This window comes from Mauremys reevesii, linkage group 6 (assembly GCF_016161935.1).
Source record: "Mauremys reevesii isolate NIE-2019 linkage group 6, ASM1616193v1, whole genome shotgun sequence".
NCBI classification, from domain to species: Eukaryota; Metazoa; Chordata; order Testudines; family Geoemydidae; genus Mauremys; species Mauremys reevesii.
Genome location: NC_052628.1, coordinates 53,103,113 through 53,118,823, shown reverse-complemented (window position 1 = coordinate 53,118,823; position 15,711 = coordinate 53,103,113). Strand labels below are relative to the sequence as shown.

The 15,711-nt window shown below is 41.4% G+C and overlaps 1 protein-coding gene across 11 annotated transcripts in view; it reads left to right on the top strand.

Moving 5' to 3' along the window:
- The window catches only part of TMEM161B (transmembrane protein 161B), a 100,480-nt gene that overhangs the window by 25,483 nt on the left and 59,286 nt on the right, over positions 1 to 15,711 (top strand). For all 11 annotated transcript variants that reach the window (XR_005600098.1, XR_005600099.1, XM_039543215.1 and 8 more), the window contains 3 exons: positions 695 to 778; positions 4,199 to 4,296; positions 6,067 to 6,223. Coding sequence is in view for 9 of the 11 variants with exons in the window: in XM_039543215.1 (XP_039399149.1) it covers positions 695 to 778; positions 4,199 to 4,296; positions 6,067 to 6,223 (339 nt within the window). In the remaining 2 variants the exon portion in view is untranslated. The remainder of the gene's footprint in view (positions 1 to 694; positions 779 to 4,198; positions 4,297 to 6,066; positions 6,224 to 15,711) is intronic.

Below are 15,711 nucleotides of genomic sequence, written 5' to 3'. Positions count from 1 at the left end.
GGGATCCCCACCTGACTGAGAAAGAACTCTTGCGTAAACTTCCTTTTTTTTGGAACTGAAGGACCCAGGGTTCTAGGCAGTTACATCCTATCTGGGATAGAAAATAGGGCCACATGAGGATTTGGCCAGCTCCATCTTCTCCATACTCTCTGCAATAGCTGTTCCAGCGTAGCTCCCACATGTGGACAGTTGAGTCTGGAGTCAAAATGACTTCATTCTGGAATAATTACCCATTTTCTGAGAGGAGTAATCATTTCAAAAGTGTCCACACAGGGGAGTTATTCCAGTGTAATGACAGTCATAGCTATTCCAATTTCCTCCATTTAGACGGGGCCTTAATTGCTATATTTGTAATGTCAATTTAAACCAGTTCAGTATTTCAATGTGTAAGGGAGCTTTTCTTGTAAAATTTAAGACTGTCAATGCATTCACTTACTAACTCTAGGATCTGAGCAACTTAAGTACTTGTGTTTGTTTGGAAAGTTTTTTCTGTTCCCCTCAAAAAGAAATGAAGGTTTAGCTATGTCACAGTTCCGTTTCCTGCCACTCCCCCTCTCCCAAACACAGAGGTAAAGTATTTCCTTGAAAAACGGTAGGTAGCAGATGCTTTAATCTGTAATTTACAACTCTCACTTAAATATGAGTTTAATTGCTCTTCTTTGTATTGTGTTTTAACTTGAAATTTCCGTTTTAGTTTACGATGGTATCAACATCCCACTGAAGAAGAATTACGAATTCTTGCAGGGAAGCAACAAAGGGGGAAAAGCAAAAAAGATAGGTAAATGTTTTATTTAATAATCTTAAACACTTTAATATACTGCATACAATGACTTATTTGCCACCTGATTTTGCCAAGACATTCTCTTCCGTGCTAGGCTATAATTTTGTAATATAATGTGTAGGGCATAGCTTGAGTGCAAGGTGTGCTGCCATTTGCCCTCTACTTCTATTTTTAACCGACTTGAAATTTATTTTTAATTAACTTTGAAGGTGTTTGGTTCAGTCTTTAGTTTAAAAAAAGCTCAAATTTGACTTCTTTTTTAAAAGGAATTCTGTCAACACAGCTTTTTCTCATAGTATCAGTCTCAAATTTCTTGTTGCATTTCAACATTCTGTTTACTTTGTTTGCTGCAACTGTGTACTGAATTTGGAGATTGAGATATTCTCTAGTAACTAAAAGGAAACTCGTTTTAATGTTTTGTTATGAGACCTATTATCTTATAATCATTCACAAACTACATCTGTGGTCTATTCACCAGATGTGAAAGCAGTCTTTCTGTATTATTGCTTAGCTTAATCTTCTGACTTGTGTTGACATTCAGCTTGAAAATCTGTTGCTCACGCAGAAGTTTGAAAATAAAGATTAAGAATTTATACAATATTTCTTTCAACTTTTACAGCTCTAATGTTTAAACTTCTGTCATCAATAAGCCTTTCTCTCATTTTGTTTTAACAAATTAGAGCAAAAATAACTAAACGTATAAACTAGTGAAGGGCGACTCCAGGCCCGAGCACGCTAAGCGCGTGCTTGTGGCAGCATGCTGCGGGGGGCGCTCTTCTGGTCGCCGGGAGGGCGGCAAGCAGGGTGCCTTTGGCTGCATGCCTGCGGCGGGTCCGCTGGTCCCACGGCTTCAGTGGACCTCTCACAGGCGTGTCTGCGGGAGGTCCACCGGAGCTGAGGGACCGGTGACCGGCAGAGCGCCCCCCGCGGCATGCCGCCGTGCTTGGGGCGGCAAAATGTCTAGAGCCGCCCCTGAAACTAGTAATATATCAATCTTGATAGGTATTCATATGAATAGCTATCAATCATTGATACAGACTTACTAGTAATCTGTAAAATTCCTACACCAAAACTTTCAAGGTTTGAGTTAATATTGCTGAACTGTATATCTCACCAATGCAAACCATAAAAAGCAAGACAAGAAGCAGCTAAGTCATGCAATACCCAACTACTGTCCAATCGTCAGTAGTCTTTCTCAATCTGAACTACCTTCTACCATCCCCAGCCTGCATATTTCTCTCATTTAGAAGTCATCATGCGGTTTCAGCTCTGACAGGGAATATAATACACCATTATGTGCATATGTACAAACTTCAGTTTTTTTCTGTATAAAAATTGCTACTAAATTTAGTAGCACTCGGTAATATAGTTCACCTAGTCTCAAAACTTTTTTGAAACATGGAAAAAACATCTTGCAGTCACCGTTTGTAATTTGACATGTGCCTATCGTATTTACACACTAATAAAATTGACATACTGTATAACTTATAAAAGTCACACCGACCTTATAATAATCATCAGAACATATGAATATATAACCAATAAATGTGCTGGGCTGCATGTATGACTCTGAGTGTAGAACAGTTGTTTAGAGGAGTAGAAAAATGTCTTAAACTTGTTTTTATTTGGTGGTTAACAGGAGAACTGGTGTGGCAGGGATCTACATCATCTGATGAGCTGGATCAGGGGGTCTCAAACTCAATTTATCTTAGAGGGCTAGTTCCAGTCCTCAGATCCTCCCAGAGGGCCAATAATATCACTCATGCCCCCCAGAACCCACCCCCCAAAACTCTGCCCCCACAAAAAATTCTACACCATCTGCCTAAGGCTCTGGGTGGTAGTTTGGGGGGGCGGGGGAGGAGGTCTGGGGTAGGGGTTTGGGGTCTGGGAGAGAGTTTGGGTGCAAAAGGGATGAGAGATTGGGCTCTGAGAGGGAGTTTGGGTGGGGGCGGGGGTCGGGTGCAGGCTCTGGAAGGGCATTTGGGTGCTGGGTGCAGGCTCTGGGCTGGGGGTGCAGGAGGAAGGGGAGGGTGCAGGCTCTGGGAGGGGAGTTTGGGGGCTGGGATGTGCGTGGGGGGGGTGCAGGTTCTGGGAGGGAGTTTTGGGGCTGGGGGTGTGTGGGGAGGGAGTGCAAGCTCTGGGAGGGAGTTGGGGGGGTGCAGCGCCTACCTGGGGTTCCAAGGCAGGGTGGGCTGGGGGGCCTCCGCATGTTGCTGCCCCCAGGCACCATCCCTGCAGCTTCCCATTGGCCACAGGGGCGCTCAGGGCAGGGGCAGTGCATGGAGGCACAGCCCCACCCCGGGGCTGCAGGGAGGGGCTGGCAGACACGTGGAGTGAGCAGGGAGACGCTGCTCAGTTCTGCTGTGCTGCTGGGATTCCAGGGGTGTCAGGTGGGGCCAAGGGAGAGACCCGGCCCCAAAACTGCTGGAGCCCCACATTGAGGAGGTTCGTGGGCCGCAGATGGCCCACGAGCCGCGAGTTTGAGACTCCTGAGCTGGATTGTACTTGCCAACTATTGCAGCATAACAGGCTGTTTGTATTCTAAGGGGGGGTATGTCTACGCTGGTGGGGGGGGAACCCCAGGCAGCGAGTCTCAGAGCCTGGGTCTACAGACTCAAGCTTGTGTTATGGTGCTAAAAATAGCAGGGCAGACATTCCCACTCAGGCTCTGAGGCCCAGTCTGCTTGCCGGATATTAGAGCCTGAACTCCAGCTTGAGCGGTAACATCTACACTGCTGTTTAGTGCTGTAGTGTTTTTAGTGCTGTAGACCTGGGCTCTGAGATTTGCTGCTGCAAGGGTTTTTGTTTGTTTGTTTTTCCTAGTGTAGACATACCCTCTCAGGCTTCAAGACTGCAGAGAGCCATGGTCCCAGTCAGTGTTTGTATTTTGTTCAGATATTAACAGACTGTTGAAACCAAATGTTTCCTCCTTTTCTTATTGAGCTAGAGCCCCTATGTCCTGTGCTGCTGATCCACCCTCTCTTCCAACAACACCAGTTATCTTCAAAGCTGGATAACTGATGATTAATTCCAGTAAATATTTCTTAGCAACTTACAGACTCCAGCTGATGACAGGTGGTATTCTCTCCGCATGATTTTTAACATTGCTTTCTGTCAGTCTCCAGCTGAGATGCCTGAGCCTCAGCTTCAAAGCCTCAGATTGGCATTCCTTGTTAATTTAGATGCGCATGTACAATCAGAATAGTATTTCAAACTTTGACATGGTAAAGCTAATAAACACCCTCATCTCAGTTATTATGTTGTGTGTAGAATTTAACTCAATTACATTTTTATATATAAAAACTTCAAATATGAAAAATGTTCATCATGTAACAACTTTTAAAGAGCTTACTATGGAAATCAAAGTAAAGTTATAATGAATAGATTTTTGATTAGTTATGTGCATGGATTTTACAGAAAATATAACGGTCATATTGAAAATAAACCCCTAACCATTCCTAAGGATATTGATCTTCATCTGGAAACGAAGTCAGTTACTGAAGTGGACACTTTAGGTAAGATAAATTTTTGTAATTGGGTTGAATGTTATCCCAAATATATTCTGTGATTACAATATGTTTTTTCCATCAAGTACATATTATTTGATATATACTGGAATATTTTTATGGCTAATGAGAGCGTAAAAACACAACTTGTTACAAAGAAGGAAATTAGCTGAAAAGCAAGAAGTAGAACTCTTCTCTTGTTCCTTGCTTGATATCTTACTATCTGCATTAAAGAGAAGAATGAATGAGAGAAATCCAGCATAACAGATATATATTGCTACAACAAACATCTCTAGCAATGTAAGAGGACACCGGAAAGGATCAGATCATACACAGTGTACTTGAAAACGTGACAATATATGGTCGTATGCTAGTGTAGGAAGATGAGATAATTGGTGGATGTGGAAAATAAACTTTCTTTACAGATAGAACCACTAGAAGTAAATGGGTTCTATGGTGGTGAGGAAACTTAAACATCTCAGATATCTGACATTCTAAAGTAAAATATTTAGAAACCACGAGGAGATACTAGAGGAAACAAGCAGATGCAAATGACGAAAGTTCCTGGAATGGAGGTTGTGTCCCTAAAATATCAGGACCATGACACATAGCAATTATTATTAATAAGGCAAATGTTGTGTTGAGAAAGAGAACCCCCACAGAGCTTAAGTTGTCCATTACAATGATTAAAATGTTTAATCAAAAACAGAAAGACACAATGTTTGAAACTAGCTTGTGAGCAAGGAAAGAATTTACAAATGTCAATAAATACGAAATAAGATGACTATTACTCTAAAGAGCCTTCCTGACAGCAAAGTTCTGCTAGAAAAAGATGATGATTAGCACATCTGCAGACCTTAGACTGTATCATTTAAAAAAAGGATTCAATTATAATGCATTGAAATAACTGAATTGCAACCAGTTTAGTTGTTTTGATTACAGTTAAATTAAGATAAGTGCTTTGCCAGAAGCCTTTGACTTAGTCTCTGAAGTTGTAAGGTGTGAAAGAGTTAAAGATTAGTGTGCATTTTTCTTACATTTTAGAGTTAGGAGCTTCACTTCGATGCAGTTGCTAAAGTTGACAGGAGAGAAGTTTTCTCTGTGCAAACCCCCTATTGTGCAGGAGGCATGGCATATCCCTGGTTTCTAGCCAAATAATTTCAGATTATTTTGCAAACCAGCAGAGACCATCAAAATCCAGAAGAAAAAAATCTTCTGATTTTTAGAAGGGTGGGGGAGCAATTCCACACACAATGTTAAGTGTACATTACAGTTAAATTGTTAAGCACTTAGATGACAAAATTTAATGTAGATAGAACCCAAACTATTTGGTGCTTTGTCTCGAATTGCATCTGGAAATAAATTGGAAGTCATTTCATATTTGGAATTTAAGTGCAGGACTCGCCTTTCAAAAAGCATCCCTAAGCAAGCAGTGCATAAAACCTGAATACTAAATACTTCATAATACTTGAACTTTCTGCATTAGATGAGGTCTCAGGGTTAACACATGAATTCCACTCATTGTACTTTGTGTTACAATAATCCGGTCCAGAAGTGAAAAAGGCCTGGATAAATTACCAAGTACAGAAGAGCAGAAGCACTGTTTTGCCACTGCTGCTACTTGACTATCTTAGATCTACCTGGACATCAAGAAGCAGCAGTTGTAAAGACTTTAAGAATATTTTCTTTTAATCACGTGTTCCCTCTTTCATTTTGTCATTGCTTGCCTTAAAAAAATTTCACTAATGCTTTTGGTTCCTGAAAACCTTTATTTTTCAGCATTGCATTATTTTCCTGAATATCAGTGGTTGGTGGATTTCACAGTTTCAGCTACAGTGGTGTACTTGGTAACTGAAGCCTACTACAGTTTGATGAAGCCCTCGCAGGAAATGAATATTAGCATAGTTTGGTGTCTGCTTGTTTTGGCTTTTGCCATGTATCCTTTGCGGTGTTCCTAAATCATTTTATTTATTATTTTTCAAATGATAACTTGTATCCCCCTGTAATTTGCAGATGGTAGTAGTGGATTGTTTATTGCAGAATTAACATTTGGAAAAGGATCCTGGATGCCAGTGACATTATCTATGCATTCTACGTTCAATAGTTTTAGTCTTAATACTAGATTTTGTTCATGAGTGCGTGAATTTTACCTCATTTTTTTCGATAAAAGGGAAATGTTAATGCTGATTTGTAAGCCTGCAATATCAGCCTTGTCACAATGGTGTAGTATTTCTGAACTAACTTTGTTTTGCTGAACTATACAATCAAGGAGAAAAGGTACAAAAAAGATTAAAAGGTGGCAGCAAAAATCTTAGTGTTAATATGAGCAGTATAGTACAGTACAGAATAATGTGTCCAGCTGCCATATAAACACATCTATTAATTGTTGCTGGAGGCAGGTTTGAAGGAGAATGTAATGTTGAGAATAGGAATCAGTCATTTGAGTTGTCATAGGGAGTCATTTGAGAGGTAACAGATTAGGAAGTGAGAAGGAGTGTAGACAGATGAGAGCAGTGGGGGTGGTATTGTACAGAATTTCAGAGATGAAGAATTGAACATAATGTAGAAGTATAGTGAAAACTATGCAGAGGCATATAACGTCAGAACAGCTAGAGAGGTAGCTAACTGTTCGGTTATGCTGGACCAGGTGAATGTAAGAGACAGGAATGCATGAGGTAGGTAGTTGCAATGAGAAATGACCGGGTTTTTACTTCTAGGGAATGGAGAGGAAACAGTTGACTTTAGAGATGGGAGGTGATGAAGCGACTGGCTTGCGAGAGAGCCTGATTATGAAGGGAGCAGAGGCAGAGGTGAGTTAGGAGGCAGACTGAATGACTTCCTTGCTGTTCCAACATCTACTAGCCAGATATTGAAAGCTGCTATGGTAGGATTAATACCAGATGGATACTCCATGGGAGTTCCTGTTGTGACCCATCCTTGGTATCAGTGCCAGCTAGTAGGTGTCAAGTAAAACTTTGGAGCCCTGTTAATGAGCTGGCACAACCTTTGCATCTGTATATGTTCTGCTTATCTATATCTGTTAATAGAATGTATGCCTTGATTGTACTGATAAGGTACCCAGTATAGCCTGAAAAACAGATGAGATCCAGAAAACATTTGCAGTTAGTTACTAGTTGAATTGTCATCCTTGGAGGAGCTTGCTTTGTTAGCATGGTACTTGAAAAGCAGGGATTCAATTAATGTAAAGATGATGTAATCTCATTTTGTTGTACCATAAAATATCAATATTTGACTTATCCAATTTAGGTCTAATGCATATTTATGCAGGTTTTAAAATAGGCAAAATTACCTTGTTTCTTGGCAACATGTGCTCTAGAAATATGAAACCATTTCCCTGGTTTTTGGGGAAGGAAGAAGAGGGGAAACTAGTTGTATATACCTTACCTCAACTGGGAGAGCAGAAGTGAGGAAGAATAATGTACATTTGGGCAGGTGGTTAAATCACATTATGAAAGAATGGAAAGTGGTAGCAGTCCACTTCAAAGACTTTTCGCCAGTGGCTTTTGCACTGTTCAAGGCATGGTACTGTCTTACTAGAAAGTAATTGGAAAGCAGTGTCTAGTCGTCATGCAACTTAAATGATGCTGTAGCTAGGATATTAAGTCTTTACTTTGATTTTTTTTTATAAATGATTTGGATGTAAATCTTAATATAACTGTTATTTATATTAATGATTCAGTTTAAAGCAGGGGTAGGCAACCTACGGCACACGTGCCGAAGGCGGCACGCGAGCTGATTTTCAGTGGCGTTCACACTGCCCAGGTCCTGGCCACCGGTCCAGGGGCCTCTGCGTTTTAATTTAATTTTAAATGAAGCTTCTTAAACATTTTAAAAACCTTATTTATTTTGCATAGAACAATAGTTTAGTTATATATTATAGACTTATAGAAAGTGACCTTCTAAAAACGTTAAAATGTATTACTGGCATGCAAAACCTTAAATTAGAGTGAATAAATGAAGACTCGGCACACCATATCTGAAAGGTTTGCCGACCCCTGGTTTAAAGTATACAGAAGATACCTATCCCACACTGTAGGTGCCCTGAGAGTATTAAAAACAAAACAAAAAAAAAACCCAAAACAATCCATGATAGAAGAAAATGGAGAAAAAATAACATCACTACAAGGACCTCTTTGCTCCAAAGACCTCATCCTTCTCAGTACATAAACCAAAACCACAGATTTTTACAGCACCCCCCTAAGGCTTGTTATATTTGAGCTATTGTAAGTTGAAGGAGAGAGTGGATTTCAAAACTTGAGGAGCTTTCACATAGAATGTCCTGTCACAAGCTCCCCTTCTTTCAAAGGGAGCACCAGCTCATACTTTTCTGCTGACCATAATTGTGGAAGTATTGTGTGGCCTGCCTATCCCTGCCTGCTTTCCCCATTTTGGGCCTTATTGTTCAAAATCAACACCTTAAACTGTATCTGGACACCAATGTAGTTAGTGTTTTAAAAAAAAAAAAGTTTCAGGTGCTTGGGCAAAGATACACCCCTTAACATGTAGGTGGCTGCATTCTGGACTAGCTTCATTTTTCCAGATAGCTTTAAGGAGTAGTCCATGTATGTATATTGGAGAAGTCGTAGGTGACAGAGGTGTGGATTATGATGGCATTTGAGATAAGTGGTTGCAACCTTCTGTTCAGATGCAGGTGATAAAACACAGACCTGGTTGCAATTTCCATTCCATCTATGAATAAGTGTAAACCCAACAAAAACCCCAAGTTGTATTTATGGGAAACAAATGATAGACATACATATTTTCAGTCTCAAAGGTACACACAACCATTACTCAAGTATCAGAGGGGTAGCCATGTTAGTGTGGATCTGTAAAAGCAGCAGAGTGTCCTGTGGCACCTTATAGACTAACAGACATATTGGAGCATGAGCTTTCGTGGGTGAATACCCACTTCGTCGGATGCATGGCCATTACTGTAGCTGCTGGATATTTACCGCAACATTTCTCAGTTTTATCTGGATTGAGCCTCAGATTCACCCAAGCACTGAAAGAGGTGCTCTTATTGCACTCCAGATTGGATGAGATGGAAACGAAGAGCTGGCATCATCAGCATATTGAGTGCCTTAGCCCAGATTTCTTCGGTAGGCTTCCTAAAAGACCTCAAACACAAAAAGAAGTGTGGTATAGAAGAAACTTTCCAGGACCTGTACACTAAAGCTCATGAGGCAGAAGAGCTATTACTCTCTGGGTTCTCTTTAAGAGGAAAGAGTGAAGCCAGTAACAGGCAGCACCTTCCAGTCCCATGAAGATCTGCAAGTGATTTGATAACTTCAGGGTTAGTGGAACTGAAGGTGACAATAAATCTAATATCAGCGCGAACACCTGGTCTTTATCCACTTCCCAGGGGAGATCTTTGGTCTGTCTGATCATACTCTGTGCCATAACCAAATCAAGATTGACACAGGTCAAAGTTCAAGGAATCAAGATACTGTGAGTTGACGCATCTTTTACAAACTTAAGCAAAAAGATTATATGTGACTGGGAAGATAGTGTTAAGTTTTTTTTTTAAAGTATAAACTGCACACATGCTTCCCAAAAAGGGAATGAGCATGTCCACTAGTAAAGGACTTGGTACTTCCCCGCTGGCTTCCAGAGAATGCTGGCCATTTGCCCCTTCCCCTCCATGGATGCAGATAGGTTGGTCCAAATCCATTTGGTGTTACCAGAAAAGTATCGTGAAATTCCCTTGCGTTGGGAGAGATTGTCATTAGCAATAGAATTGAGACAGCTATTAGTCTGTGAGGGTGGACCACCAAAATGGATCACTTGCCCTGACAAGAGCAGTGAACCCCAACCTTATTTGTTCTATGGAATATCTATAATATCTCGCCCTTCAATGTCTAATCTTTATATTTAAAAAAAAATAGATCCCCATTTGAGCCTAAAGGTGAGCCACCTAAAACAATCCCGTGGTCACAGCGATGGATATAAAATCCTCAGCCAACTTGGAAGACCCACCTATATCATTAGTCACTGAGCATATAGAGGCTTCCTTGCTGAAGCAGTGAAGAACATCATCCTCTCAGGGAATTTGCACTGCTAGGATAATTGGATTACACAATTAGCCCAACATAAACTTACCTCAGCTCTCATACTAAATAGTATGTCTATCAGCTCTAGCTCTAGAGTAGGAGAATCCCTAGATTTTTAGGTGGGATGTGAAAAGCAGAGCTGCACAACCTCCTCAACTACCCACCTTCAGATCATGCTGCACTGACTAGCCAGCAGAAGCTAGCTGTGTCAGAATTGGCCAGCGTTTGTCATCTAGCCGAGTTTGTTATACATGAAAGGCTCTGTGTTCTTATTCTTAAAATACCATGTTTTTTCAGTGCTTCGCCACTGACTTAGACTGCATTCAATAATATGAAACAAAGAATGCTGTCTTTCATTATATACCCCAAGTAATAAAAAACAAAACAAATGTCACTAAATCTAGATTGAAATATCTAATCTTCTAGGAGATTTAAATCTTCTCCTACTTTGCTTTCCTTTACTCACAAACAAAGGGACCAAGGCTTTAAAGGCCTTGTAATTAAATTCCATTTCTACAAACTTCCATAGCTCTCATTATCTGACAGCATTGCTACCCTCTTGGCTTGTCTACGGTAGTCACTGAAGGAATGCTGCTGGACACCAGCATATAAGAGCGGCCATTCTGGGTCAGACCAATGGTCCATCTAAACCACTTTCCTGTCTCTGACAGCAGCTAGTGCCAATTGCTTCAGAGGTAATGAACTGAAAAGAGCAATTTTAAGTGATCCATCTCTCACTGTCCAATCCCAGCTTCTGCTAGTTAGAGGTTTAGGGACACCTAAACACCTCCGAGGCAGAGTACAAAGGCTATTGGAAATGATCACCATCCAATGCTGGACCCTGAACAGAGTCCACCAAATAATACCTCACCCCTAGATTGACCCAGAAACCCACCCTGTTGAAAGCCTCCTTGAAGCTATGAGTCTAATTCCTGATGAAATCCACATTTAAAAAAAAAATTTCCCTGGCCAGGGTAAAGTTGTCCTCATAATTCTTTTACTATCCTCCCCATGACATTGTCATGCTGAATCCCACCTGACCCTACATCAGAATTTAGGGAAATACGACACGTACTAATGCTCTTGCTTTTTCCCCGATCACAGATATCCAGACCCAGTGAAAAGCACCCCCATAACACTGGAAGACATTCTTGCCAGCAATAACTCGGTGCCATGCTGCTCAACTGTTTAAAAAGAAAGAGAGAGGAAAAAAAAAAGTAACCTAACCAGGCAAAAAAGCCAAATTCTAGTCCCTCTCTGACCATGTGAGATGTTCTAAAATATTGTGACAAGCTTTCAAAAGAGAATATTTGGTGGAAATAATTATACCACAGTTGCATGAAACTCCAAGACACAAATGAAGTTTTAAAATATTTAATATGGTTGTCGTCTTATATCAGATTCCGAAGGTGATAATATTCTGCTTATAAGCCACATTGTTATATGCAAGCAAGCTGTGCTTTAGGAAGATTGTAAATTGTAAAACAAAACTGCTGACTCTAGGGGGTTCAGTTTGTAGTTGGTATGGCATTGAAATTTTTTTAGTTTAGCTATACTTTTCCCCTTTATCTAGTTTTTTTATACCATACATCTACATGTGATCATCTTAACATACTGTAATACACACTTTAAGGGACTGTTTTGATACATAAGAAAATTATGTGCAATGAATATTTTTGAATGCAATAAGTCGTCTCTACACGTTCTAATATAATGTTGAAATGTAGAAAACCGCATATGACTGGAGTCCATTAAATGGAGCTCCTGTGTGCACTGTTACAATTATACATCTGCAATCAACCATTACAGTTGAAGAGTAGACTATATACAGTACTCTACCTCTTCTCTTCCTTTTTAAAAGATCTTAGCATGTGCATGGCTCTGCTTATCTGCAGAGTTTGCTTTCAGAAAGAGAATCTGGAAAAGTATTTTTATTTGGACTAGTGGATGGAAAAAATGTAAAATTGCTGATTGCTTTCTGTAATAATTTTATAGATGGTCCCAAATTATCATTTGCTCACTTCTTTTTAGTGGTTGTGTATTGGCTATAAAGAAAAAATTTTAATGTTGTAGTCTAAGAAGAAGAAAAAAGTGATTAAGTTCTAAGTTAAGGTAAAACTTTTAAAACCAAATCCTGTATGGGATCGGGGGAAACAGTTTAAATACTGGAAATAATAGAAACATTAAGGTTACTTGGGGTGGTATTTTACCTTTGACCTACCATTGAACATGTATTCCAATATGTATGGCATGCCTATGTGTGCAAAGTATTTTCAAGTGTCCCTCTTAAGCCAGTATGTCCGGCAGTTCATCCACCCATCTTGATATATAGAAGCATGTTAAATCCCATATATTCTGGAAGTTTGCATCTACACCTTAAGAAATCTGTAGCAGCTTGCAGACATAGAAATATGGCTACTATACTTTATGTAGCATGTTAAATATCCAGTGCACAAGGGTATTACAAGGATTAATTTCTGTAGCTACAGGAAACCTGAGCTCTGGAGATAGTAAAGTAACTGGTTTATATGATGTAAGGCAGCGGTTCACAAACTGTAGGGTGAGCCTCCCAAGGGAGGTGTGAGCTGTGTGCTTTGTCTTTTTTAAAAGAGCTCTGGTTCTCAGCCCTGGGTGGCTAGGGCTTGTGCAGAAGGGCCGTAAACACCTGGAAGGCGGGGATAAAGGGAACAGCCATAGCCCTTCCTCCCTCAACCTCCTCAATCACTCACCAGGAGGCAGCCCTCACTTAGGCTCTCTTCCCCCTCCGCCCCACCCGCACTCCCCCACTGGGAGGCTCCCCCTTCCCCAATCCCTCACCTGGAGGTGGTGGGACTCTGGCTGTCAGCCCTGGAGTGGCGGCGGCAGCAGCAGCAGCACAGAAGAAAGGGTGCCAATGGGGCACTGACTAATATCACTTCTGTGGTGATGCGGTGCTGCCTTCGGGAGCTGGGTAGCAGCATATGTACTTGTAGGGATGTAAATGACTACAGACACAAAGAAGTGGGGCCCATTCACATAAGTTTGAGAACCACTGATAAGGGAACTATGTTGGGAAATAAAAACAACGAGGAGTCCTTATGGCACCTCATAAGCTTTTTGTGGGCTAAAACCCACTTCATCAGATGCACGGAGTGGGTTTTAGCCCATGAAAGTTTATGCCCAAATAAATTTGTTAGTCTCTAAGTCTTCTGCAGATCTACACTATCCGACAGATCTGCAGAAAGTGATGGATCTCTAGTGTAGACGCAGTAAATCGATCCCCAGTCGCTCTGCTGTCAACTCCTGTACTCCACTGTGGCGAGAGGCGGAAGCGGAGTCAATGGGGAAGCGGTGGCAGTCGACCCCGCGCCGTGAGGACGTGAGGTAAGATGACCTAAGATACATCGACTTCAGCTACACTATTCTCGTAGCTGAAGTTGCATATCTTAGGTCGATTTACCCCCCCCCCCCCCAGTGTAGACCAGGCCTAAGGTGCCACAGGGACTCCTCATTGTTTTTGCTGATACAGACTAACACGACTACCACTCTGAAATATGTTGAGAAGGTGGATTGAGTTTTGCATAGGTGTTTGGTGTGCAAATGAATTCTAAGACAAGAAAGCAACACCAATATCTTGCCTCTAACTAGGATGAATTTGGAGAGCGGTGTATATATCTTATGATTGTACATATATCGGATAGACATATTTTAGTGAGGGCTCACTGTCACTGCTGAAGATGTAGTGTTTAAGAGTAAGGCTGTCTCTTAAATTTGGATGGACAGTGAATGGACAGTGTGGGATCAGAAACAGTTTTTACCTTAACTCAGTGTTTCTCAACCTATTTGCCTTTGTGGGTCACATATGCAGCTTCCTGTGTGTCATGTGAGCTGCATCCACACAATATATATATTACCTGGATGGCTATGAGGATGTCACATGGGCCGCAGGCGAGCTACAGATCGCAGGTTGAGAACTACTGTCTTAACTCTTCTTTCTTGTGTTTTCCAAAGAGTGTGTGTTTAATGTATCCCTTATCTCAGGGGCAGCTAGTTGGGGCTCAGTGAGGTTGGGATCTGGGTGGCTCAGCGGGGTGGTCCAGGTGCAGGGGGAATGGGTGGGTTCTGGGTGCAGGGGGGTGTGAGGCTCTGAGAATGAGTGGGTCTGGATGCACGAGGGTTGGGCGGATGGGGGAGCAGCTCCCTGTACAGAAATCCCTCTCTCTGCAGCTGAGGAGTTATGGGGAGAGTTTGCAGAGCTTCCTGCAGCTGGGGGAGAAATCTGGAGGTGGGTCTGACCCAGCCCCGGATGTCATGCAGGGGAAGAGGAAGTCCCGTCCTCCCCAGCCCAGCCGGGACTAGCCGCTGAGCCCAGCACAGAGTAGGAGCCACCAGTCCCGTCCCCTGCCCTACAGTGATATACCTCTCTGCTGGCTGCCAGGGGCACCCAGAACATACTGCCGGGGAAGGTTCCATGACTGCTTTTGTGGCTTCCCTTTGCTTCCCTGTCAGAAAGTCATTTTTTCTGCAAGGAAGCAAAGAAGTCTTCAGGGACATAAATTCTGTGTATGTGCAGTGACGCAGAATTCCCCCAGGAGTAAAGCTTTGTAATACAAGCGTGCAGCCTTACATAAATTAGTGTGTGTGAGAGAGACCTTAGAGCTCTCTGAAGTTCACCATGAATGGATAGAATAACTTCAAGTTAACCACTTGTTCATACCCAAAATTGTCAGCTATTGGACCTTCCTGCTGCTATATTAAATCAAATTGGAGTATATTGTAATGTATACAACAGGTATAGGTTAACTTCAAGAGCTCACTGGTCTCCCACCTCTCCCTCCACTGGACATTGTTACATGTAAGTACCAACTACTGACCAAGTGAAAAGATTTATTCACATCGATAAATAGCTAAGATTTCTACAAAAATACTTGTATAGATAAATGTCCACTAAAATTTGACTTTAGGTTTCTTCTCTTGTAATTAGCGGATTTATATGTGGGACTTTGTTGCCAAAAATAGCAATACTGAATCAGAGTAATAACAAATCTTGCCCCAGAAAGGATTTTTAAGACCTCATATTATCTTGATTCCAGGAGTTTGAAAGTTTGCACTGTAAGACAAAATGAATTAGCACTTGCAGCAGGAGGTCTGCATTGACTGCTACTGTGGGTTAAGAGAAGGGAAAACCCATTAGAGGAGGAAAAAATGATTGTTTGCATCAGTACTTTTCTGTGTGTGCATTTATGAAAATCTACTAATAAGATCCTCTTCATTAGCGTGCAATTTGCAGAATGAGGCTAGTGAAATTAATAATGTAGAAGAAAAAAACAGCTCTAATTTTTACATGAAAACCCTGACTCTGTGGCCTTTCGTC